Source organism: Plasmodium fragile (genome assembly GCF_000956335.1).
Source record: "Plasmodium fragile strain nilgiri unplaced genomic scaffold supercont1.23, whole genome shotgun sequence".
Classification (NCBI taxonomy): domain Eukaryota; phylum Apicomplexa; class Aconoidasida; order Haemosporida; family Plasmodiidae; genus Plasmodium; species Plasmodium fragile.
The window spans coordinates 183,100-208,935 of NW_012192603.1; the positions used below are offsets into that span (position 1 = coordinate 183,100).

A 25,836-nucleotide genomic window follows, 5' to 3' on the forward strand; every position below is an offset into this window, starting at 1 on the left:
TACGCTATGTTAATGTGGCTCGCCGAAAAAATAGACAACGGCGTGCATGGCAAAATGTTCACTCAGCTTAAATGATTATTTGCCATCCTTCAAACTTGCGACATTTTTTTTTTTTTTTGTGTTACATAGTATGACCACTTTATCGCAATGCTATTTTTATTCACAAATATCTTTGAAAAAAAAAAAAAAAAAATACAAGACGGCTTAAGTTAACCCGTCTTACTAAATTCGTTTACAACTGTGCGTAACACATTTGTTCAAAAAATGGATCGGAAGAAGGCGATGCCGCTTATCAAAAGTGAGGACGAGCTGTCCAAGTGCATCGAAATGCTTCGAATAAAAAGGCAGGATATTCATGAGCAAATATTAAAGGTACAAAAATGGGACAAGTTGTGGTGAACACATTTTAGGCCCAAGGGGTACATGTGTTTGTGGGTGTTTCGGAGCGACACATGAGCTGATTTTTTTGTGAAGCTCATTAATTGCCCGCTTCTGTCAAATTTCATCTCATCCCTTTTTCTCTCACCCCCTTTTTGCCGGTTACCTCCAACATGAGGAAGAGGACAAAGAAAGAATGCAGAAGGAGATCGCCATGCTGAATGAAAAGCTACAAGAAGTGTGCCATAGTATAACCAAGAAGCTACAAACACGCTTAGAATATGATCGAACCATTAAAGAAACATCAGCAGCGTACACCAAAATAAGAGAGTCTGCCAAGTCTCTCCTGCACATTTTAAAAAGGGAAGAGAATCATCTGGGGAGTAAACTATACAGTGGGGCATCGGAGGACGATTTTAAGTCGCTCAGGGAATTGAGGAATATTCATCATCATTAAGAGTGGGTTTTGCAAAGTTGGTTCTTTTTGAGAGGACACCCTTATCAATTTAAGAAAAAAAAAAAAATGCCTATGTCCAAGTGGAAGCGAAGAAAAAGGTATGGGCGCCTCGATCTGCGCATATGTGTAGAGAGACATTTTAAATGAATTTCCTTTCCCTCCCCCTGTGCTTGGCAATTATGTGGAGATGAAAATTAGGGAGAAAGGAAAAAACTGGCACTGGTAACAAGTGATAATAATTGTATGGCACGGAGGGCACTTCCACAGGGAGGACGCATTTGACATATATAACGTGGGAGAGTAATAATTCGGAGGGCAGAAGCAGCATGGTTCTATTAATATCCTCACAAGCGTATGTATGTGTGGATTCCTCCCGCTCAAGCAAATATGACCCCTTTGTCTATGTAGCTATAATTTGACTGATGGTTTGTCCAAATAATGTCTAAGCTTGAAAAAAATGTTTTGTAAATTTTTGCAAGCCGATCATGTATGCCTCACACTATGGTAGAAGAATGGTCTCGTCTTTTTAACAATTTCGAAACGGACCAGATGTGCAAGTATCTTTCCGTATGAACACGATGGCGTCATCCATTAAGGAACGCAGGACAGAGTATGGAATGTGTCACAATTTAAAAGCTTTTTTTTTTTTTTTGTTTTTTTATTCCATTTGGGATATATCCTCCCAATATTACATGCAATTTTTAAAGTGTACATTTTTTTTTTTTTTTTTGCGCAATACGATTGCATCGTTGTATTGTATGTGCACGTATTTACATTTTTACGTCACTCACCATTTGGCTTGTTGTTTATAACCCATTTAGATAATTATGGTTTTGTGTAACTTTGTCAACAGAGTGTTCACCGCTCGCGTAGCGTTCACGTAGCTCTGACGCATCACGCATGAATCACTCGATTATTTTCCATTTGTTAACATGAGGGGAAGGTACGGTAAAATGGGTCCCTTGTTTGAGAGATGTGCAGGGCGGTATGTTGGGAGCAGATTGTGTTGTCGCGCAAGTGGTGCGTCTTAGGCACTTAGCCCCCTTCCCCCAATAGGTAATTGTTCCAGAGCGGAAGGGGAACTCTCAATAAAAGCACTTGCCAAAATGAGTGAACGAGAAAATTGATGCTAAACGAATGTGTGCAGAAAAGGGGAAAAAAAGGCTTTCCTTTTTTTATTATAAATGGATAGCACAGCTGTTTAGTGCTTAATTACATTTTCTACACCCCTAAGTTGGCGGAACGGTTATAATAAAAATTGCGTCGTCGATTTTTTTTTTTTTTTTTTCGAAGGTTCTTTTCCCCTTGCACGTTTATTATATGTATGTATGAAGAATGTGTGAGCGTGAGTTCTTTTTTTTTTTTTTTACATAAACCGAGGACGGAAGCAAATTGTTTAACTTTGCCCCCCCGCTGGAACGCATCTGATATGTTTTTTATGTTGCGTTTTTCCCTCCTGCTGAGTCATTTTCGAATTGAACAATTTCCTCCTTTTTCGAAAATGTTCGTAGCGAACACAGGTAGGAGGTAAACTGGGCGCTGTTTTCAAAGTGGCATTTTCAATGGCCATATTGTTCTTCTTCTCGGTGGCCCTGCGACCAGTTGCCATCGACGTGTAAAATCAAGATGAACGCCACAGGGAAGGAGAAGCGACTGTCGCTCCTTATATGTCGCGTCAACATGCTCATAAATTTGCTTCAAAGCAGATTAGCGTTTCCACTGATATACCCATTCAACACCACCGCCCTGAACAATGAAAAGTCGCTAGAATTGTACTTAAAGAAATTAAGAAAGGATGGGAATTTTAACGAAGAAGCTTTTATGAAGACACTGGCTTTTATAACACCATCCATCATAACCCTAACGAAGTTAGTCCATATTTTGAAGGCAGGCCATTCTTTATGTAATTACTCTGGCATGTCTACCAAGTTAGGATATATGGACCGGAGGCGAAGTGCTAGTGTGTTAAAGCAACATGAGACAAAGTTGCACTTGTTGAAACCACAGGTGTGGAGATTGTTAAAGCCTAATGATGAAATGAACACGAAGCATTTGAGGTGGAGGAAGTGACAACGCAGGAGGAAACGGGGTCGAAGTGTGCACCAAGTTTGCGCGAAGCATGCACGAAGTCTGCAAGAACTATTTGTGCGGGTCCCCTATACAGCAGGGAGCAAGGGGAGAAAATTTGGGAAAACAAAATGGGGTAAAAAACGAAATGGGTTAAGATGAAACAAAATAAAGTGCAAACTGTTATGCAAAATGAACGATTTAACAGCATGTGGAGAGAGACACGGGGAAGGATCTTCTATCCCCTATTGCTGAAGTGACAAGTGACGCAAATTAATTAGCGGTTCACTATGTCATTCGCTTTTGTGTATGGTGATCAAATTACCAGAAGACCCCCTCATCGGGTGAAGGATAAAATTGTGCCATAACAATTGGAAGCTCTTGCATGCGCGACGAGTTGGGAGAGGGTTAGTGATATATTGGTAGCTTTCTCTTTTTCCTTGACCATGTAGCGCTGCATGTTGATAGGGGATGTGGGTTCGCTACGTTAAGACTGCAGTAATTGGGGGCGCTTCTTCTCATGACGAATTCACTTTATGTCAACGCCGAGTTTTTTAAATATATCTTTTATATTTTTATGTCTGTCCAGTATTTTAAGAAATTTCATTTTAATTCTGGGGTCCCTAAGCAGAACGGGCTTGTTGACAATTTTGCACACGTCTAAATCATTTTTATGACCATCCTCTGAAAACTCCTTCCATCCAACCAAATTGAATTTGTAGCAGGTGCAGTCTTCAAACTGGGAGTTTTTACTGGGCACGCCATTTTCGTTGTCCTGCTCGAGATTGATGTTACTATCCATGTGGCTGCTACTCAGGTTTGCATTACCACTGGTTATACTTTCTTTATGGTTTGAAATTTGGTCTCCATAGGCTACGTCAAAATTTTCATCGTGGTGCAAATTTACCTGGTAGTCATTTGTGTCCATGTTGTTTTCCATGCCGTCCATATGTATATCATTTTTATTGTTATAACGGTGGAGGGCGTGATTCGTGTCGTAGAGGTCGTTGGGATGATGACCTGGTCGGTTATACGAATTCATTACCATATTATCTTCATTGTCATAATTGTTCATGGGATCGTATGGGTTTTGTTCTTCTCCGTCAATGTCGTAGCCGTGGCTGTTCAGATGATCTCGTGGGTCATACTGGTTGTAGTCGTCATGGTGGTCCATGTTTGGCTCGAAACTTGGATCGTAGTTGGGGTCGTGGTTTGCGTCATAGTTTGCCTCTTGTTGATACTCACCCCTAGCACCGCCTGATGCGTAACCATCAGCACGCCTTCTTCCGGTACCCTTTTGATTGTTCCTTTTGTTGGTCCTCTCCCCTGGTTTAGAAGAAACGTACATATCATTCTTCACCGCGTTCAGGTTGCTGGGCATAGCAGCGACATCGTTTCCGCTAATGTCATTAACAATACCGTCAACCCCGGTGTTGCTCGTGTTGTTGGTTTTGTAGAGCCTGTTGGTAGTTCTGTTAATTTGGTTTTTATCCTGTGTGTGCACATTTTTTGTGGTAGCATTTTTGGATCCCCCTTTTGGCCCAGCTATGATATCTCCTTTGACTGTAGTGTCAAGGGACATGTCGTTATTTTCCCTAACTCCTTGCTCATTTTCGTTTTCATTGTCTTTTTCGTTTTCCTTTTCGTTTTCCTTTTCCTTTGCGTTTAGGTTACCGTTGGCGTCGGTTGTGGCTGCATTATTGGCGGCATTTGTAGCTTCGTAATCATCCACGTGCTTGGAGGGGGCCCTAGAGGAGACAGTTTTTCGGTTTCTAAAATGATCTTCAAATGTATTTTTGTCACCCCTCTTGTACTGTTTCCCCCCTTTGGTTTGAGTAGCCCGTACATTTTTGGCATCCATTTTTTTCTTTTGCAATTTATTTTTTTCTTCTTTCAGTAGGGTTATGTAATTGTACAATGCATGTTGCTCGTCTATCTCTTTGGACTTACTTTCCTGTGATACATTAAAGAGGGTGAAGCTGTGTCTGTCCTGGTCGTTTTCATTTAAATATATGTTCGACTGTATATCAGCAAAGAGATGTGAACAGTGATCATACAACTTTTTATTTACAGATGGGATGGAGATGCTCGCATTCATGTTCTTCATTGTGATGAGGTAGTTGTCGTCTATGTGTTGGTGGGACTCAAAGGACTTGGTAACTATGTTAAGAATGTTGGGGGCGTAAAAAACGTCGCTCAGTTTTTTAAACAGGAAATGGTTATTTATTGTGACGTTTGCGTCGTTGAAGATGGAGTAGCACAGGGAGGGGCAATCCTTGGTGTGGGTGGCGGAGGGGTCAGACACAGCTAGGTCGTTTGTCATCAGCGCATTATTGGCAGATCGCTCATCCTCGACACTGCAAATATCCTCCTTGGGCTCATTATCGTTATCTACTTCAGCTTCCACCCCATCGTCTTCCCCGTTGCGTCGTCTCCTCTTTTGGTTAGCTTCTCCCCCGGGAACCTGCACAGCTAAGAAGCTTCTCTTCGCAGTTTGGGCTCGATAAATATTCTTCAACTCATTCATCTCGTAGCATACGAAAAGGAGAAAGGTCTTGAACGTGATAGTAGGCACGAAGCATGCATTCAAAGTGAGTACACGTTCCTTTACCGACTTCACTTTGCTGATAAGATTTAAAACGGCTATTGAGAGGAGGTGCAAGGGGGGCTCTGCATCACTTGTTCCTATGGCATCGTTTGGTTTGTTCCTATTCATATATGCGGATTGATTCGCGTCTTCGTCCTGTTGTTCTGCTTTGACATCCAGCTTCATCGTATTCATGTCGGTGCTTCCTTCCGGCTCATCAGCACAGTCGTCTCCCTTTCCGCTTTGAAAGTTGTCTCCAGTGGGATCGTTAAATGGGTCCACTTGCTGTGACTGGTCATGCAGTTTTTTTTTCAACGAGCTATGCAGATTTTCCAAACTGTTGAGAAGGCTAGATAGGAAGTTCTTCTTGAAGTCATCCACATTGGGTAGGAGCATTGTCTTTTTTTTTTTTTTTTCAAAAGTGTTTACTTTGTTTCCGTTTTTATCTTTACATTCGGTACTGCTCGAATTGTTCTGCGCTAAATTGTGTCCTTCTCCTGTTGTTTGGCTAAGTCGCTCGGCTCGGTGCATCCTCATCACCCTGTTTACGTGCCGAGTGACTGGTGACGCATCGGGGGAGACCAAGTGGTGGAGAATGAAGAGCGAATTGAAGTTGTAATCAACAATCCGCAAAATTATACTTATTATTATATCTATCACATTTATGTATTGATAAAGCTCAATAATTTTATAATTCATATCTTGGATGACGTTGCACAAGCAGGAGAAAAAGTCGAGCAGGTAGGAGAGGTTTATGTGCCTGTTTGGCTTTAGGTAGAAGTCGAATAGGTGAATGAAGGCCATTTCAGTTTCTTCAAAAGAGGTTGATGCGGGAAGCAGCTGGGCTGTTTGTGCGTCACCCTTTTGTTTGGTCCCTGAATACTCCTTGCTAAATAGGAATGGGCCTCTTCCTTCTTTCCCATTTTTGCACTTGTGTATGTACCTAAAGAATAAGTTGGCTAACCCCCTCTGAACTTTGAAGAAGGAGAAAAAAAAGAAAACTCGATTCTTCACAATTTCATAAATATTTATTAAACACAAATGTACCGTTTTGAGATCCACGTAATGATCATATTTGTAGAGCACTTTTTTTTTGTTTTCATCGTCGATGACATTTTTCGTGTTTATTAATTCGGCATAATATTGAATAAAAAATTTTATATACTTTACGTAGTTAGGGCATGAAAGGAATACTTTCTGGTTGAGGGAGGATTCGTCGTTGGTACTTGTGTTGGCATTCTCTTTTTGCTCGTCTTGACACGAAGTGATGTGATCTGCGGGTTTTCGTTTCTTTTGTATGAAGAGGCACTCCTGTGGCTGCAATGGTGCGTATTCATTTGGCCTTTCACGTGGAGAGGTTGCGAGGAGGGTGTTTCTCTGACTGTGCAAAATGGTGTGCTTGTTAAAGAACACGAAGAGCACATAAGTATATCCTCGGAAAATCGTGGCGGACAGCTTCACCACATAGCGTATGAGCTCTTGTGGAACAACATCATTCAAGTTACGTATCAAGTCGTATAGGACATCAAGAAGCTTCTTCGCTGGCAAGTAAATGAGTCTTATTAACCTATTGTAAGTATTTTTATAGCTGTTAAAAAAAGACATGTGGAAAATGTCCAATAGGAAGGAAAAAAAGTTGGAGAGCTCCTTCAAGAGGTATATTTCCTTATTGAATGTGTAAAAAATGTTACTCAGTTGAGTGCTGTTGTAGGAATAGAATGAGTAGAAGTTTATTTTGTTCATGCATATGCTTGTCTGGTCGTCGTTACTATTCGTGTTATACATGTTTATCTTTTTTAACTGGTTCATAATGCTATATATGTGATTAAAGAGGATCGAAAAGATAGGGATTCTGTGATTAAGAAGTAGAACACAACAATACGTACTTAAAGCGCGACCAATTACGTTGTTCGTTTTACTTATTCTTACAATGAAGTTGATATAATCACACAGATCTTCCAAATTGGTATATTCTCGTATTTTCAATTCCCTTTTTATTAGATATATTTTTTCTCTTTCCACTTGGCTTAACCTGCTTAGATTGATATGCTGCTCTGCGAGGTGCTCATTTCTCCTGATCCTTTTTAGGATGTGTTCCGCACAATTTTCCTCGATTTCGTTTACAAAATTTCTAATTGCATACGGGCACGTCACGCGGATGGAGGTGGTTTTTTTCCTTGTTGCTTCCAACCCCAGCTGTGAGGAGTAGTCTTCTCCCCAAAGGGGTTTATTCGATTTCTCATCCGTGTTGTCGCTATTTGGGCGATAGAATTCGTTATCATTGGCAGCACCAGGATCATCACTATTGGGTCCTTCGTCCGTGGTCATCCTTCTCCCCGCGGATTTGAAATTCTGGAAGGAGAAACTGTTTTGAGGGCTGTGGTCATCCTCTTCACTGTTCTGGTCCTTAATTTCTGGGGATAAAAAGGAGGAGATATCTCCCGCTCCTCCGCCAACGTTTACATGTTTGCCGCTGTTCGGATGTAATGACAGTTCTTTCCCTCCTCTGCACACAAGTTTTCGTGTAGATAAGAAGGAGATTCCTTTGGAGTTATTTCCAATGTAATTCTTGGCCAAGCTATCATCATTGAGTATGTTAAAATTGTTAGGGTTATTCGAACCCGCCTCATTATTATTTTCTTTATTAGTTTCTTCTTCTACGTCGCTAAGGTTGAGGGATAAATTTCCTATTAATGACCTGTTATGAGGAGCATACATCTGTGGGGCGTTTTTCTTATCGCCTTGTATCATTTCTTCATGATCATCAGTGGAGTGCGCTAAATTGAGTACTCGGAATTGGTCACAGAGTTGTTCATTTAAAATTCGTTTCATCACATTTATGTCGCAACACAGGTATAACGTTTTGTCTTCATTCTCTTGAAATGCGTCATCCAGTTTGCAGTACATAACGACCCTTTCTAATTTTCCTCCTTGGTTGTCTTCTTCGTCGTTTGGCTGACCCATTTGTTCATTGTACAATTCATCGCTTAATTTTGTGTGGGGGTTTTCATTTAAGTTTTCATTTCCTTCTGTGTTGAATTCATCACGATGGGTAGTATCGGCTGTCGATCTAACTCTACTTAGGCTGTCCTCATGGAGGGATTCTGCGATGTTGTGTTTCTGTTCTCCGTCTTGGTTGGCCACTCCACCATCCTGTTCTTCCTTCTTACTATCTTCCTCCACATCGCTCAAGAAGTTATCGCAGGGGCGATCCAGCTCAAGCGCGTAACGATCAAACGTTTTGCGGTTGTTCCTGCACACCACCCATTTGTCATACGGAGAGGTGCAATATTTGGCAAGGCTCGAGAATTCGTCCTGGTTTACATCGCGCTCGTTTTCTTCTTCCTCTGTTTGAGGGCACCTGCTTGGTTCCAGACCTGCCGAGTGGGCTTCTTCCCCATTCGCCATATGGTCCTGGACCTTTTCATGGTGGGTTTCACCATTTGGTGCGTCCCCTTCTGGGTTGGCTTCCTCATCAAGTTGGTTAGCTACCTCCGATCCCTGTCCGTCATTTTTGTTTTTCTTTCCCTTTCTACCTCTACCCTTGGTTGCAGCACGTTTACCTTTCGTGTGTTTGCCTCCCCTTTTGGGATTTCCCTCTGCTGTGTCCGCTTCTCCCACCACATCAACTGCGCACTCCTGCTTCACCTTATCGACGTCGTCATCTTCGCAATTCTCTTCCGATTCTCCCACGTCGGTTACTTCCTCCCATTCCGAATCTTCCATTTGCATGTCCTGGCCCTGGGGGTCTCCTCTCTGTTGCATTTGATTCTGTTGCTCCTTGGCGAGCTCCTCCAAAGATGCACCCGCTTTGTCAGCGTCGTAGCAAATGCCCTTCAAATTTTTGGCAAGGAAAAAGGAGTAAATATAATCTGGAAAAATATTTTTTAAATCGAAAAAGGTTAGAATCAAGAGCATGCCAGATGTACTAAAGGAAGGTAGAATTCTTGTATACTTCAAAACACAGCGAAAGAGGAAAGACTGGTTATCACTTGTTTTATTAAACCATAAGTAAAAAATGCGAAGCAAATAAATGATGTTATATCTTAGAAGGAAAACCGAAGAATGGTGATTGCACTCCGATGTGTTATTGGATCCCAACCAGTCAGTAAAGCTAAGCAACTTGTTCAACAGAAAAAGGAGAGAGTAAAACAGCTCGCTATTTCTATATGACTTTAAAGAAATAGAATTAGAATTACTTGTTAAATTGTAGAAGAAATTTAAAAGGATGTTTAGAATTGATTTTACTAGGAAGAGTGTTTTTCGTCGATGTTTCAAAATTTTATAGAGTACTCTTCCGCTCATTTTGTTAAAATTGAGGAGAGCCAATTTGAATGTGTTTCCATTTAGGTAGAAGATACACTTGGTTATTAATTTTATTATGAATTCGAGGTTATTTTCCCTGTAGAGTATCGTCCCTATGTTTTTGAAATCTCCATGTTCGTACTTGCTTACGTAATTGGCGTTGGCTAAGAAGGCTCCGTCTTCCTGCTGACCTGAACCACTGAGCAGGGTGTTGTTGTCACCGCCGTTGTTATCGCTGTAATTAGCACTATTGCGGTTTATGTTTTTCCTGTCCTTGGACGTTTCGCCCCGTATAGGCTTGTTCGTCTCATCAATTTTATCATTTTTCAAAAATATATAATTCTTGTGGTGCAGTTCATCGCTATGAAAAACACCTTGCCTGTTAAGGTAAAAAATATCTCCCTCTTGTTGTTGCAGCATGTACTTTTCATCGTCTTCCCCCTCCAGTGCGCCCTTTTCTCTAAGCCCATTTTCATCATATAACTTGGAAAAGAAATTTACATTTGGGCACAAATTCATGTAGTAGTAAAGCAAGTTTAGTGGTAGAAAGGGATATGTGGAAGTGTCTATTTTTCTATGTGGGGGGTAACTCTCTGTGGGGGTATCATCCAATTCTTCTAGCAATTCTACGTATTGGTTATTTGTGCTGCTTCCACTACCGAGGCGAGAGCAATTCTTCGAAGAGTTGTTTATATAAATGTCGTTGTGCAGCTTGCAGTTGTAATTATTTAACTCCTTTGATTTTCTAAGTGCGTACTTGTTATCCTTTTCCACTTTGCAGCTTTCGATTATTTTTGTGACATTTGGTGTGTAGGTTGACTTTAGGGGTGGTAAGTCCAGGTACATTTTTTCCTTTTTCTTTATGCGTTCCTTGATTTGGTCTAGCAGGCTTTGCGCAGGGGCGCTGAGGTCTTCCTCCTGTTTGTTAGCGGCCTCGTGTGTGTTACTAAGCACGTTGAGGAGCTTACCTTCGTAGAGCTCCTTCTTTCTCGCGGGGGACATTTCGTTGAACTTCTTCTTCTCATAGCGATAGAGCTCGGAGTACAATCCCTTCAAGTTGTCATACAGGTAGAAGTAGTTATTATAAAACAGTTTGTCGTTACTTAGATAATTTTTCAGAAGAATTTTGTTTGGAAAAATATTATTCAGATTACCAAAGGAGTAGTCTTTGTTCATTTTCACCTCCCCAGTAATGTTTTTCATTTCTTCCAGGCACACATATATGGAGTAGCCCAGGTGGTACACATAGTGCCCAGATTCATCGTAAAAAATTAAATTGTAAATAATTCCAATGAGGTATCTGATGGTGACTAAGATGCATTCGTTGGTGTTGCTGCTCACATGAGAGTTGCTCAGTGGGTTTGTTTTATCCATATCGGTTAATGTGTCTATTGGGGATGACTGTGCCTCATTACGCTTTCCCTCCGTGTCGTTGTCTAGGTCTTCTCTCCCTTCGTCTTCTTGGCCATGATTCGTACAATTGGACTTGGTACTTGTTGGGTCCCCAGTAAGAAGACCTTCTTCGTATAACTTTTCCATGTAGATAAAGTAATACAACAAATGAATGAGATGCAGGAACAAGTAATAAAAATTATCATTGTTGAAGAGGGCTAACTTTGGCAGGGGATAAGAACTTAGGACGTTAAAAAATTTTAAATGTTCCAAGGATATGTTACCTCCAGAATTGAAGAAGAGTTCAATTAGGAGGTTCGTCTTGAAAAAGGTCTTCAAGGCGCATAATATGTATGAGCAGTAATTTCTAGCATTCTTCATATCTTTGTAGTTAAACCCATCGAGGTACTGATCGTCTGAAAGGTCCCTGTTCCTCAACACATCGTTGTAGGTGTACATGCACTTGGAGTTGTCATAGAAGAAGTTCTTCTCGTTGAATATGAAATTGTGTTTCATATTCTCCGCGCTTGCGTTTGGGTCATCCCTTTCGTAAGGGGAGTTGGCTGCGGCAAGGTTCCCTCCTACTGCTCCTACTCCGCTGTACGCGTTATCCATATTGCCCCTGGTACCTACACCCCCTTCGTCGATTGTGTCGTCCTCCTCGGGCAGGGTCTTGGTCCCCCTGACTTGACCACGTTCGCCATATGGGTCCTCAAAGTCGTAGGAGGATGGGTCATTTTCAGTGGCCTTCTCCGTCCTGCCATCTTTCGCTTCACTCGCGCTGTCATACGAATTTGATGCAGATTCATTTGACTTTGTTTTAAAGAGTTGAATTTTGGCCCCGACATTTGAAAGCTCAGGATTGTCCGCGCCTTTGTTTCTGGTGGAATCGATCATTTGGTCAGTGCCTGGGCCATCCTCTTGCCCTGTCATCAAGTGATTTACCTTTCCATTGAGCTCTTTCATTTTTTTATTTATAAGTAGACATATGCTTTTGTACAATTTCTCGAAAATCGTGAAATTGTAATTTAGTAGGAAATTAATTCCACCTGAACAGTTCAGGAAATAAAAGAGAAAGTCGTTCACAGCCGTTACAAAAGCAATGTCATACGAATTTAAAAATAGGGAGCTTTTTAAATAAATTTCGAATTCTTTTAAAATGTATAGAAAAAGAATGAAAAATTTATTTCGCTTTAAATACGAAAGGACATAATGATGTAATTTGTGCAGGTAATAATTTTTTTTTTTTTTCTTTTTTTCATCTAAAATAAAAATTTCCTCTTCGTATGGTTCGTCGTAGCAACTGTTTTTACTCTCTGGTCTACAGCTGTGTTGAAATAATTCTTTGTGTACATTCTTCAACTCATATATTAGCTTAGACGTGACGGATTGGTTAAAGAGCTTCTTATCGTAGCTCTTCCTCTGCGCGACGATGTGCATTACGGCCCTTTCGAAGCTGCTGATGTGTTCATACAACTTCACTCTGCAGAGGATAATTCCGAGCAGCCTCTTCACGTTGTACCTACGGTGGGGATGGCAATGCGGAATGGGCATATGTGGAAAACTTGGTGAAAACACCACTGCGTTCAGACAACATCACGCCACAGGGTAGCTACTGCTAGGCCAAAAAAAAGGACCCGCGGGGCTACGCGGACGGCTTGGCTTACCTCTTCATTTTGTTGCTTTCGGACAGCTTGAGCAATTTCTGGTACGGGGTTTCTCCATTCTCGTCCATCTGCAGGGGGGAGAAAAAAAAAAAAAAAAAAAAATGAGTAACAGAATAATACGCGTTATCATTTGTTGTTCGCTTTCCCTGCGCTGCTGACTGGACAGGCGCGGTCGGACACACCACATGCACACGTTCACTCATACTGGGAAAATGTGTATTTGCACAGTGCCACGTCGCACTTGCCCCAATTGCTGTTCCCACCCCAAAAAGAACAAAACAAAATTGCAGATTTGAGAAGCAGTTTCGCGGTACCCCCCACTGTCTAGCTTCATAAATATGCATTCTCGCATGGATGTGAAAATTTAGGCGAAAGTTTTCAAATAGGCTTCATCTCCCCTTCGCGGAATGTTGTTCCCAGATGAGAAAAGAGAAGAGGCAAACTCACAAAATGGCGCAGCGTGCTTTACGTAGCAAACAAGTGAACTGGCGCAGGTGTGCTCGGGGGGTGGCGAGAGTGATGATGATGGTGCAAGAACGAAGGTGTCGAGTGGGGATGAGTAAGACAAAACGGAAAACAAATGAGTCATTTAAAATGCGTTGGGCACGTAAACCGTGTGGTCGTTGTATGGCGGGGGCAAAAATATACTAGGCAATGGGACCTAAATGGAGCGGGAAGGCCCGCATCGTATTGTTTGCCTCACGCAGGACATCTAGAAAAAAATGAAACAAAAAAAAAATTGCCTTCTGTGTGCTTACAAAACATACATAAGAATGGTGGGACAACGCGCAAGGCGATCTTCCACAACGCTGCACCAGATAGACATGTTTGTGCTGCACAACACAATCGGAAGCCAATACAAACACACGAACGCGCTTCTCTACATGGCATATATATAGGAATGTACGCTCAGGGGGGGAAACGCGCAAAATGGTTGGGGCCCAGCAGGGCGTATCTCTAGAAGCACACGAGCGCCTCTCTCGTTTTTTTTTTTTTTTTTTCAACTTACATAGCTGCAAAAGTGGCTCATGACGTAGGCATCTGATATCAGCGCGATGAGCGATTTCAAAATGGAGGTCTTAATTTTCCAGGAGGAAAAGAAGTAAACATTATTAACACTGAGCATGTCAACTAAATTGATCAGGACATGGGGACGTTGGGTGTCCATATAAATCATATGCGCATTAAAATTCATATGAATTAGGTCTTTGGCTAGTTCGGAATACAGTGCACATCTCCTAAGTAATAACAAACAGCCTAATATATCGTAGGTCTTAATTTCGGTGTACTTTGCATAGTTCAAAAGGAAGTTGTTTTGATCTTTTTTTATTTGATTTAAAATGTAGAACATCCACATCATTCCATATTTAATAATTTTCCTACAGGTTATAGAATTATCCTTGGAAATGTGTTTTTTTATTTTGTACATTTCAGTAAACTCGTTTAGTATCTTTATTATGAGTTCATTATCGGGTGGTATGAAGGATGGCATGGTGTCTTTTTTGGAGGAAGTTGTTTCACTTTCCTCTCCACTCATGTCATGCACATCACTGTTGTGTTCTTCTGTTTGTTTTTCTTGTTGTGATTCGATGTTTTCTCCACTTGTTTGCTTCCCCTCTAGGGGATTATTATGACTTGTTTCATTTTCTTCGCTTTTCACGGCATCATCACAATTTGAGTTTCCAATCTGATGCGCATTATTTTTTAGGAACTGTTCCTCTAGGAGGTCACACAGGTGGTTCAGTTGTAGGAGATGCTGTGGGTAGCGCGCTTCTCCAGTTTGGCCCATTTGACCAATTCCACCAAGTTTGCTTCTTCCGACCCCTTCATCCTGGGCACCCCCGAGGGGCCAATCAATTTTTTCAAAATAATTTCCCTCACTGGGCTGATTCGAAATGAGCTTCTCATCAATGAGCGTGTTAATGTTATACGTCCTGATATCGACTGGTCTCCTGGGGACATAGAAGTCGTCCTTCTCCAGGTCTATATTTTCAACGTCGAGTGTATCTTCGCCGATCTTGCTCCTGAGGTTTCCGTCGAGGAGGTTTTCTCGGTAGGATCTGCACAAAAGGGTGTATGTATGATGGGTGGTATGTAAAATTGTTACTGCGACATGGGCTGTGTGTGTGTGTGTAAAAGGTTAGCCCGCGCGTTAAATAGTGAGCAAGGGATGAATTGGTAATAAACAGTTGACGGCCGCTTCCCTACTATGTACTTACATTAACGCTTCGGTTATTTCCTCCGGTTGGCCTAGAACGATGAGAGAGAGGGTTTTGAAATTGCCCTTGATAATTATTTTGTCCACGAGGAGAGATGAATCGACAACGGAGGAGCTACTTGGCGTAGCAAAGAGAAGCCGATTTTTAAAATTATAGGACACAGGATAAAGTTGCTTATAATATTGAGGGGTGGACTTATTTATTACATTAACGTATATGCACAAATTACAATCGTTAGGAGAGGGATTAGTCTTTCCCTCAAATTCTAAATTGTTAAAAATTTTATCATTATTGGAAAGGATAAGAATGGCAGATAACTGAACTAGATGATTTGTAAAATTGACTTCTTCAACAAAAGAAGGGAAGGGAGAGTTGCTCACTTCTGTAACAACATTTGTGTCATTACTTCTATACACAGTTTCGTTAAATTTGTGTTGATTTTTTATATCCTCTTCTGTTTTTTCTATATGAAATGAACAGACGGATGTTTGTGAATTTATAAAAGTGTTATAATTAATATTGTCATGACCAAAGTAATTTTTTTTATACACTGTAGTTCTTGTATTTTCCTTGCTACCTCTAGTGATGTTATTTTTATTAAAATACACTTGGTTGTTTTTTATATTTTCTGCCTTCATATGTTGATGGGTACTATTTAGGGATAAATTACCAAAGCTCATCATCCCATGATTTCCCTTTTTTGTCCGGAGGTCATTATTTCGTTTATGAAATTTATTAATATATCTGTTGTTATATACTGATGCGGGATGTTTTGCATTTCTTCCATACTTCCTATTCCTTTGACTCGATGGGTTTTTTGCTCCCACAGCTCGTTTCCCCTCCTCCTCATGCTCCTTCTTCTCCTTGCTCAGGTACATTTTTCCAGCAGCGCATATAATAGCAGTCGTTATGCGGAAGGGGGCTATGTGTAGGAACAGCGGGAGAGTGTGTTCTCCCGACGTTTGTACCTATATGTGTGCCCCTTCCCGCTTTTACGCGTGGACACGTTTTGCAGATGTGCTACTGTGGGGGAAATTCCCACATGTACAAGTGGTGGTGTTCACTCAGGAAGGGGGTTAGAAAAAGCAACATACGTGTGCTCGTCTCCCTTGCCTCGGCACACAACGGAGCAAAGTATATTTGTCCCTTTTACCGTTGGTGAAGGTATGCGTCGAGGGGGAGAAACACATAGAAGGCGGTACAAAAACATATGCATGAGATGCAGCAACACAGGGGGGTGGTGTGGTAAATAAAATGCATACGCACGAATGTAGAAGTGTATTTAACAAAAAGGGGTACTCGTGGAATGATTAATGGGATGAGATGTGGGCAGGTAATGGGTGAAAAAAAAAAGAAAATGCCTCGTTGAGCTTTTCTCTTTTTTTTTTTTTTTTTCCTTCCTGCGAGAAACGTTTAACCGAATGACCGAATGGGCAGGGTTGCTCACCGTCCTGCCTTTGCTCGTCCGGTGGTCAGGCTCAGTCCCTTGACTGTGCGACAGGTCCACGGAGAAAAACGCTTTTAACGGCCGCTTTCGCGCCAAGCTGTAGAATGGGGGCCGCTCATGCATAGGCTCATTTTGCAGAGTTAATTATTTTCAGTTAAAAATGTTGCGTTTTTCACGTATGCCGAATACGTGGAGTTGGTACATGGTGGGAAATTTAAATAAAAAAAAAAAAAAAAAAAAATACTGTCACAAAACATGGGTCAAACAGTTCTATGTAAAAACGTTCGAGAAATTTACGTGTGGCCAGTAAAAAACAGGGGGAAGTACATAAAGGGGGTACAAAAAAACACGAAAGTGCAAAGCAAACGTAAGTGAGAGGTAATATAAAAAAGCTGTCGCCGTGGTATGCGCAGTTTTGCAGAGCTTATGCAAGTTTGGCTTGGAAAGGAAATTGACCTCGTTCCATTTGCGACGGGAAATATGCAGTGTACAAAACAATACGACAGGGCAAAAATGCAAATGCTACATTCGTATAATGCATAAACCGTAACACTTCCCATACGACGTTTGACCGGCTGTTTATGTATGTGGCACAGTCAATTTGTGCTTTTGGCGCACGGCGTGCCAGAGCATGGCTTAAAAAAAAAAAAAATAAATATTCTCATGCGGCCTACAAAATCAGTACATGTTAAAATATACGTGTGGCAATTATATGGCTGGGGAATTGTGGGGAAGGAAAAAAAAAAAAATAAAATATAAAAAAAAAACAGGCAGCCAGTGCAGCAAAAAAAAAAAAAACAAGGAAAAAACAACAAAAAAATGAGGAAAATAAAAAAGAACAAAAGTAAAGGGGAAAAAAGAATAACACCTTTTAAGAACCCTTCAGCGGGCATACTTTCAAATAACACATTGACACGCGCGTGTTGCATTTGCAAGTGTATGAAAATGGTGAAAAAAAAAATGACGAAAACAAAATGGCGCAAAAGGCGCTTATGTAAATAAAAGTTGCAGCGGGAACGGAACTCCAGGGGATAGAAGGCGAGGGGGACAACTGCCGATTAGCGAGTGTATTGTTTCTCGTGATTTATTTTTTATTCTTTTTTTTTTTTTGCTGTACCTCCCTCCAAAACATTTCCAAGTAGTAAATTCTCTGGGGGGCACAGTGGGTCCTATTGAGGTGTGTCTCGCATGGGTACATATACCCACATAACTTGGGTGACGCGCGCGCAACGTTACTTAATTGGGAATATATATGCACAAAAAAAAGTGGCACAGTTTTGTCTGCGTACTCTGCTGTGCTGGAATGAGGAGAACCCTGTAGCGAAAGGGCTAGGCTGCACGTTCCATATGAACGTAAAAATGCTCACACTAGAGAGGGAAACATTACTGGAACTCCCATGTGTTGTAGGGCGTCGCGTGGCCCATGTTTACGCGTCTCCATCTTGTGCACATTTTGTGCGTGAACCCCCATGCAGTTATTCTTGTAGCTGCCTTTGGCAGTGTTGTAATATGTGCGGGTGGCATAAAAACGGGGGAAACAGAGAGGAGATGCTCCACTTCTTATACATTCGAACCAGGGCCCTACATAAGCGTATTTGTTCTTTCGTAAAAAGGGGCAGATTCAAGGCAACAAACTGCCACAACTGCAACAACTACGTAAACTTCGCTGCAAACGTGAGAGGCATTCCTCAATCGAGCATGCAGTGTGTATGAAATGTTGCTACGCTGTGGACCGTTTTTATTTTGTAGGCCAACTTTTTGACATGCTTTGGGGGGCCAATAATGAGGAGGAAGGCATTCTCATTTGGGGGATAGTCCCTATCCACCCCCCGTTCGTGTTAAGTGTTCCCTTTTTACTAGGGAAGCATATTCCGTTGACAAAAGGTGATAAAAAAAAAAAAAAAAAAAGTTATTTCCATCGTTGGGAACTTAAAAGAGAAAAGGGGTGCACCGCGCGGTAATGTCGCCACGTGGAGGACAAAGGACAAACATGAAACGGAAAGGGCGAATGATGAAGCATATGGAAAGGAGAAAGAGTAGGGGGTGTGAAGTGTTCACGGAGTGACTCACTTCGTATAGCTAACAAGATGTGGCAGAAGCACGGCCAACCCCACATTATGTCCGAAGCTCACATTCGATTTGCAATCAGGATGGGATGCATGTGTAGCAAAATGGCGTGTAAAAATGACGCAGCAATAAATGTGAGCAGATGGATGTACATCTCGAATCGCATCTTTTTTTTTGGGAGGGGTAGGGAATTCCCTTCTCATAAGGAGATTCTCTCAACAGGGGACTGTGTGTGTGGGGGGGAGGAGGCTGGCGGTGCAACTCAGGAGAAGAGGAAAAACGGAGAAGAGTCAGGACTTGAACAACTCTTCCAAAATATAGCCAATAGTGTTTGGGTAAGACAAATGAGAAGCAAAATAAAGGTGTATACATTTAACGGTTAAGAAATTTGAAATTCCTCCAATTCCTTTAACCCGTAAAGTGTTTATTTTGCGAAGGATCTCGGTAATCACTTGAGAGTCAATCTGATAGGTATGTGTGAATTTATTTAAAATGTGGGGGGAGAAGTCAAATGAACTTGTATAAATGGAAGATATAGAATCGTTGCCCTCATCCGGTGTGAACTGTTTCTTAAAATTAAGGCTATTTAAAAATAGGTTGTAAAAGAAGCGCAAGATCCTTTTGTGGATATGTCTTAATCGAATTATTATATATTTGAGATGGTCATAAATGAGATAATATCTGAGTAGGCGGAATTCTTCTTCCTTTTTGCAATTTATAAAGTATTCTATCTTTTTTATTATATTCATTTTTTCCAAGTGGGAAATGTACCCACACATATTTTTATTTATTAGCCAATAGACTGTTGGGAAGGGTCTTATGCACTTGAGGAGGGTTAATTCGTTTTGAACATCCGATTTGTCTTTTGCTTTACTTATATATTTCGATTCCATGTCAGATGGAAGATCTGTGTTTTTTAATTGTTGGTAATGATTGTGTTCATCCTTTTCACTTCCTTTTTCCATATCTTTGTAGCCAACCATTATCGTGCTTTTAGTGCAATCAGCCAATTCTTCATTCGTTTTTTTTAAAAGTTTTGTTTTTTTTTGCAATTCGTTCGAGTTGGATTGGATGTATGGTACGTGTTGGGGAGGGGAATTTACAGTTTCGTCTTGTATCCCGTTTGTGGCCTGCCGACAGATGGTAGGGTTCGCTGACATGGCAGTCTGCGTGGAGATACTATCCTGCGTCGTTATGGTGGCCTGTGTCGTGAATGACTTGAGGGACGTAATCGATCCCATGGAAGTGAACTCCCCGTTGATGTTGGATGAGGTGTACTTCCCACCCGAAGGTAAAGCCACTTCCATTTTGTCACCGTCATGAAGATTGTGGTTTCCTTCAACTTTTCCAACAGAAGTTTCCCCCCGTTTAAACTCCTCAAGATCATTTTGCTTAGCATCTGATGGATGCGTATCGTTCGCCTGCTTCTTTTCTTCCTTCTCATGCAGGTTGGAGGAACTAGTTTTAATCTCCTGAACATTGTGATGAGAGGCACTCGAGTTCGGTTGAGCATGAAAGGAGGATGCGGTGGAGGCGGAGACGTGGGTGGTTTTATCCTGCCCTTCTTCTAGCAAGTAGTCTCTGCATGAGTCAATTTTTTGCATCAGGTATTTGTGAAATGTCTTGTCCATTTTATTTTCGAAGATCATCAGGAATAGTAGGTAATCGATGGTGAGTTCGTCGAAGGGGGGGTCGTCGTCTGGCTCGCACGCTTGGCTGGCCTGCAGCGGTGCGGGTGGCTGGGCAGAGTCATTGCACCGTCTTGACCTCTCCAAGCGCGCGTCCTCCCCACGCTTGCCACTCTCCAAACAATGACTTGTGAACAAATTGGAGAGCGGTGTCTTTTGCGAATACAAAAAGCGATTAATAAAATACAAGACGTTAATCCTTTTCTCATCGTCTAGAATTTCCAACACATGTTCTTTATTCCTCATCTTGAGCAAATTTTTTTTCTTGGCATTTTTTTTGCCATTCATTTCGCTATCAAATATTTCCTGCTGCTCATAAAGGTCGTCGAGGAAAATGTGTTTTACAATTTCCCTTGCTGCTGCTGTGCTGAAACAGGAATTTATAATATAGTAGATTCCTTGGTTTTTGTAATCAAAATTGGTGATGTTAAAAGCTCTGCAGACTTTTTCAAATATTCTGGTCCAGTCAAAGTTTATGAAGAATGGGGATATGCTAATGGTTCCGATATCTTTTTTTAACATAATTTTTATTTTTCGTAACCCGTTGGGGTCTCGGTTGAGAATGTTGTGTATTTTGTGGAAGTGGTTGAAGCACATGGAGGTCTCGTCGTAAAAGTGGTTTGCGCCGTTCTCCCTGTTATCATAATGGGCGTGGTGCGCTTGGTTAGTGACCTTAACCGCGTTGTGCGGGTTGTCCGTGTTGAACACGCCAGTGTCTGTGGCCCCCACAGGGCAGGCCTTCCCGCCGCTATTGCACAGGCGCGAGTTGTACAGGGAGAGCTTGACGGAGAGGTATTGATTTCGCAGCTTGACGTTTCTATTCCTGTGGGGGTCCTTGCCCGCGTCCTCCCTATTGGTATTCTCGCTGTAGTAGTTATAATCAGATTCATCTTCAGAGTTGCTGCAGTTGGGGTTGTTCAAGCCGAAGTAGCTTGCCGCAGGAACCTTAACAAACGGGTTTCTCAAATTTGAAAATAGTTCAGAGGAATCAGAAACGGATAGATCTGCTTCATTCACCACTTTTTTAAAATCATTTGTAAAAATTTTTGAGTTTTCTTTTGATTCGTGGAAACAACTACAAGAGTTTTTTTGGCGAGAATTACGTATCCCTGAATCGCTGCTATATTTACACACGTTTGTAGGAATGTTTAGAGTCCCTTTTTTTGGTCTCTTCCTTTTTTTTTTTCTTGTTTTTTTTTTATCAAATTTGACGAAGCCTACATTTATATTTAATGGCTCGTTTATGAGTTCGTCCACGCAACACTTGTTGACGTAGTCTGCCACTTTTTTGCTTTTAGGGAATTTAAAAAATTGAAATATTTGTTTGTTACTTAGGTGTTTCGAGAAGAGGGAGTCATTTGTGAAGATTTCCGCTGCGTTGTTCGCGCCCTCGTATGTGTTGTTCAAACCGTGGCATGTCTTGCTCGTCGCATCGCATGTCTTGTTCGCCGCTTTGTAGGTGTCTCTCACCCCTTCGCACGCATCGCTGAACCCCTTGCACGTGTCGCTGTTCAGGGCAGTCAGGTCATGTCGCTGAACTTGCTCCGAGTCTGGCACGAGTTTCGTTGCACAACCCGCAGAGGCAGATGTGCTCGTGTCCTCCCCATTGCAGCAAAAATACTTTTGGTATATTTTTTCCGCTTCAGAAAATATTTCCTTAGACGGAGTTTTTATACTAATGAGTGAATACGAATTGAGGATGGTTCTCAACAGTTCGTACGTTTCCCTTTCGTGTATCTTTACATCATTGGTGATAATAAACTTAAAAATGCAGAACAGATCAAGCGCCTTTAAGAACTTTATTTGCAGCGCGCTTTGTTCATCTGATATATCGAGCATCTTGCCAAGCGTGATTTAGGAGGGGTGGTGTGAAATCGTGGAATGAAAGCGTAGAAGGGTGGTCTGTAGCAGGGCCAGAAAAACATAGCCCGCTCACCCACGCAGTACACGGTGTCCTTCTCCGCTTTTATAAAATAACGGAGAACGAATCTTCATAAAGCGTATAAATAAATAACCTGTGCGAAAAGTATACTATTTGACATTCCTCCAATTTGGTTAAATTAAACAAAACTCAAAAATAAAAAAAAATAATAAATAAATAAAAATGATCTTAAAACCGATTTATGCGATCATTTCTGTATTCGTTTTTGGGTGCTCAGCGCAGCGGGGGGGTAGTTGTTAATTTTTGGGGTCGCTATTCGCAATTTGTTCGCGATACTTTTTTTGTCCCCGCCCCACCACTCCTCACGTTGCGGTGATTATAATTCTTAACTGCCCCGCTAGAGTTTCCCTTTGTGAAGCAATATCCCTAGACTGTGTTAATTTTTTTCTATTGCCCCTGATTATGTCCTGAGTATCTTTTTATATTTTGCGCATTTGCGAAATGATGGGAAAAGGAAGAAAAGAAAAAAGTCGAAATGGCCAGGATGAGGCATAAAAACGATTGGGGTGAACATAAAAAAAAAAAAATAATGGACCAAAAAAATGTTAAAAAAATAAAGAATAGGTAACGTGTTTGTTTTTGTGTGGAGTGAGAACGCTCGTGCAGGAGTTGCTAATTTTTTATTTTCAGCTTTATACCATTTTGTTCTGTTTTGTTGCATTTTATTCCATTTTAATCATGTTTTGTATATATACATATATATATTGTTTTTATGCTGCACATTTGTGTTGACATGTACGCAGTTGTATATATATTGTTCCCCGCACCTCGTGGGGTTAATAAGTGTAATCAAAATGGGCCTGCTTAATTTCATGCGTGAGTGGGTATTCACTCTTCGCACATCAGTAATATATAATATTTCCCTATGCCTACATCGGGCCAGGTAAAATGCGCATAATCTTCTCCCCATTGGGGAGGTAGATGTGGTAAAGTTGTGCGCAATAAGCATATAACGCTGGTACGCTCATGCATGAATTTACCTATACACACGGTAGGACACCCACATTACGTGCAATTCCCCAATAGAGACATACGACACCTGTGCAGTAGGCTTATGACCAAGTGTGCTTATTGTGAACGCGTCCATTTTACGGCTACTCTTTTGCGACTTCGCCGCCATTTTTTTAATATTGTATTTTGAACAAAAAGGTCACAAGGTACACCCTCTTGGGATGGCTGGCAGGAAGAGATACTATCCCTCCTTCACAAATTTGAGTCGCACCGGTCCCCATTTTGAGGGTTCTCTTTTTTGTAGATTAGCACGTCGGTTCTGAACCCATTTTGTTAAATGAAGAAACCGAAAAAAAAGAAAAAGAGGTGCCACAGGGTAATCATGGCAACATGTTGTTATGTGTAGGAACATGTTCTCATATTTTTGCGCTCACATCTATGTGGTCATTTAAATGGACCTCATCACAGCGTAGCTTAATCGTGTTGCTCATCACACACACATGTTATGTTAGTTCGTTTGGAAGAAGTAAGAGGTGAGGAAAATGAAATTGGTTGTGAGGCGGAACGATGCCAAATGGTTCATCTGAACTGAGCAAAGGTGTATTGCTACGTAGATGTGCGCGGGAGTAGACCGGTGTGTTCATATTTCGAGACATGTCATCCTCAACAGTTGGATAATCATTGAGGGAACTTTCCGGGCAACCGCAACACATTCCTCATTGAGCGTTTGTGGCCCCCGAGGCGAGGGAGATACAAAGGAGTTGATGTATCGGGAATAGTGCTTAACGGGGGGGAACAAATTCGAGTTTGTGAGCAAAATGGGGTAAACAAGTATGATCAACGAGGTGGATTAAAAAGAGGCCCACACATCCTGTCCCAGTCTCCGAATACATTCTATGCACAAACGACAATTTTCGTGGAAATAAAAAAATGGTGAAGTTTTTGGAGGCCAAAAGTGTGACCTGTTCAGGCGAAAAAAATTGGGCATAAACAATTCCACTGATGAGAATGTTGGGGTGTGTTTTTTTTTTTGTGCGTATATAGGAAAGGGTGTGGAGCATCCATGGGGTGTGATCTAAGAATTTGCCAAAATATCTGCCCCATGTGCAGGGTTATAGGAACTTGCATTTCCCCCCTTGGTGTGTTATTTTTTAAAAAAGAAACTCAAAGTGGTCGCTAGCATAGCGGGGTGCCGTGCTGTGAGGAGGAAAAGAAAAGTGTAGCGATAAGGTCCCGCGAAGAGGTGTGAAAAAAAAAAAAAACCGACCCCAGAAAAAGAGGCGCGAAAAAAAGTGTAAAGATTCGGTGAGAAGTGTCCGGAAAAAAGTATTAACTCCACATTAAGGAACAACTTTATGTTAGTGAAATTTTTTTACATATGCACATGTGAGGTTTTTTTTTTTTTCTCCTCTCTATATCTTTTGTATCGATTTGTCATATGACATTATATTTTACACGCTTCTCACTGCCCAATTTGGAAATACTATTGTTTACCCTGTGTTGATTCTTCTGCCTTGTTCGGTATATGTGCGTGTGACTCCCTAAGGAGTTTTTTTTTTTTTTTTTTTTTTTTTTGGCCTCCTTAATACAGTACGCGTCGCTTTTGTGCAAGTCTCTCACCACAATTTTTGCGACCCCTCTCGGAAGTAGAAGTGGTGTGTTTAGTCCCCATTTGGAAAACTCCCCAAGAAAACCCCTAGCCCTGTCACCACGCCTGTTTGGTGAAAGCACCCAATTGGACGAAGTGACGACGCGGCGAAGTAACGAAGTCACGAGACGTGAGCCATTTGAAGAAACCCTTTTCCAGTGCAGACGGACAAAATGGAGAAAAGTTTTATCATGGTGAAACCGGATGGAGTTCAGAGGGGACTGGTCGGGACGATCATTGAGCGCTTCGAAAAAAAAGGATACAAGATGATAGCATTAAAAATGTTGAATCCAACGAAAGAAATACTAAAGGAGCATTACAAGGAGTTAGCAGACAAGCCATTTTTTAACACCCTCGTTGAGTATATTAGTAAAGGTCCCGTGGTTGCCATGGTTTGGGAAGGAGCCGAAATTGTAAGTCAGAGCAGGAAACTCATTGGAGAAACGAACCCTTTGAATAGCAACACAGGTACAATTAGGGGCGACTTTTGTCTGGAGGTTAGCCGAAATGTGATTCATGGTAGTGATTCTGTTGCGTCGGCCAATCGGGAAATTAACATTTGGTTTAAGGCCGACGAGTTGGTGCAGTGGAATCACCACTCGAAACCGTGGATCTATGCGTAAGGGGGCGCGAGGTCCGCTTTTTCCTAGGTGGTAGCCACGTGGACATTCCCACTTAATGGGCGCTTTTCCCCCCCCCGTTTGTGCCACTACCATTTTTACCCATAAGAGGAACACACATAAGCACTCACTCCACATGCATCCCTCTGCAACGCCAATTTTTACCCAACCCATAGCTGCACAGAGCTCGTCAAAATGGCGTCTCCAGAGCGGCACGCTGCGGTGTTAATTAAATGACATTTTACAAGAAGTTTGTCCTTCCCCACGCATCCACCCATCAGTGGGGGGGGGCAAAAAAAAAAAAAAAAAAACACGCGTCATAAAAATGAAATAATGCCTTAGTAAGCTTTTTTTGTCTCATTTTCTCTGCACCAATTTAGAGGGTAAACAAGATAGACAAA

General features: G+C 41.5%; 5 protein-coding genes across 5 annotated transcripts; 3 read left to right on the plus strand and 2 right to left on the minus strand.

The window, feature by feature from the left end:
- Positions 1 to 264: 264 nt before the first annotated feature.
- Positions 265 to 835, plus strand: AK88_02389 (uncharacterized protein; the record flags this gene model as incomplete). Its single annotated transcript, XM_012480020.1, has 2 exons — positions 265 to 372; positions 557 to 835. The coding sequence occupies 2 exons, from the start codon at positions 265 to 267 to the stop codon at positions 833 to 835; spliced, it is 387 nt and encodes a 128-aa protein (XP_012335443.1).
- Positions 836 to 2,461: 1,626 nt separating this feature from the next.
- Positions 2,462 to 2,905, plus strand: AK88_02390 (uncharacterized protein; the record flags this gene model as incomplete). The annotated part of the gene is made up of 1 exon (XM_012480021.1): positions 2,462 to 2,905. The coding sequence occupies one exon, from the start codon at positions 2,462 to 2,464 to the stop codon at positions 2,903 to 2,905; it is 444 nt and encodes a 147-aa protein (XP_012335444.1).
- Positions 2,906 to 3,431: 526 nt separating this feature from the next.
- AK88_02391 (uncharacterized protein) lies at positions 3,432 to 15,950 on the minus strand (the record flags this gene model as incomplete). Its single annotated transcript, XM_012480022.1, has 4 exons — positions 3,432 to 12,708; positions 12,854 to 12,921; positions 13,863 to 14,913; positions 15,073 to 15,950. The coding sequence occupies 4 exons, from the start codon at positions 15,948 to 15,950 to the stop codon at positions 3,432 to 3,434; spliced, it is 11,274 nt and encodes a 3,757-aa protein (XP_012335445.1).
- A 2,926-nt stretch (positions 15,951 to 18,876) lies between these two features.
- On the minus strand, positions 18,877 to 22,113 carry AK88_02392 (uncharacterized protein; the record flags this gene model as incomplete). Its single annotated transcript, XM_012480023.1, has 1 exon — positions 18,877 to 22,113. One exon carries the CDS (start codon positions 22,111 to 22,113, stop codon positions 18,877 to 18,879), a length of 3,237 nt encoding a protein of 1,078 aa, XP_012335446.1.
- A 2,875-nt stretch (positions 22,114 to 24,988) lies between these two features.
- AK88_02393 (uncharacterized protein) lies at positions 24,989 to 25,438 on the plus strand (the record flags this gene model as incomplete). Its single annotated transcript, XM_012480024.1, has 1 exon — positions 24,989 to 25,438. The coding sequence occupies one exon, from the start codon at positions 24,989 to 24,991 to the stop codon at positions 25,436 to 25,438; it is 450 nt and encodes a 149-aa protein (XP_012335447.1).
- Between the last annotated feature and the right edge of the window lie 398 nt (positions 25,439 to 25,836).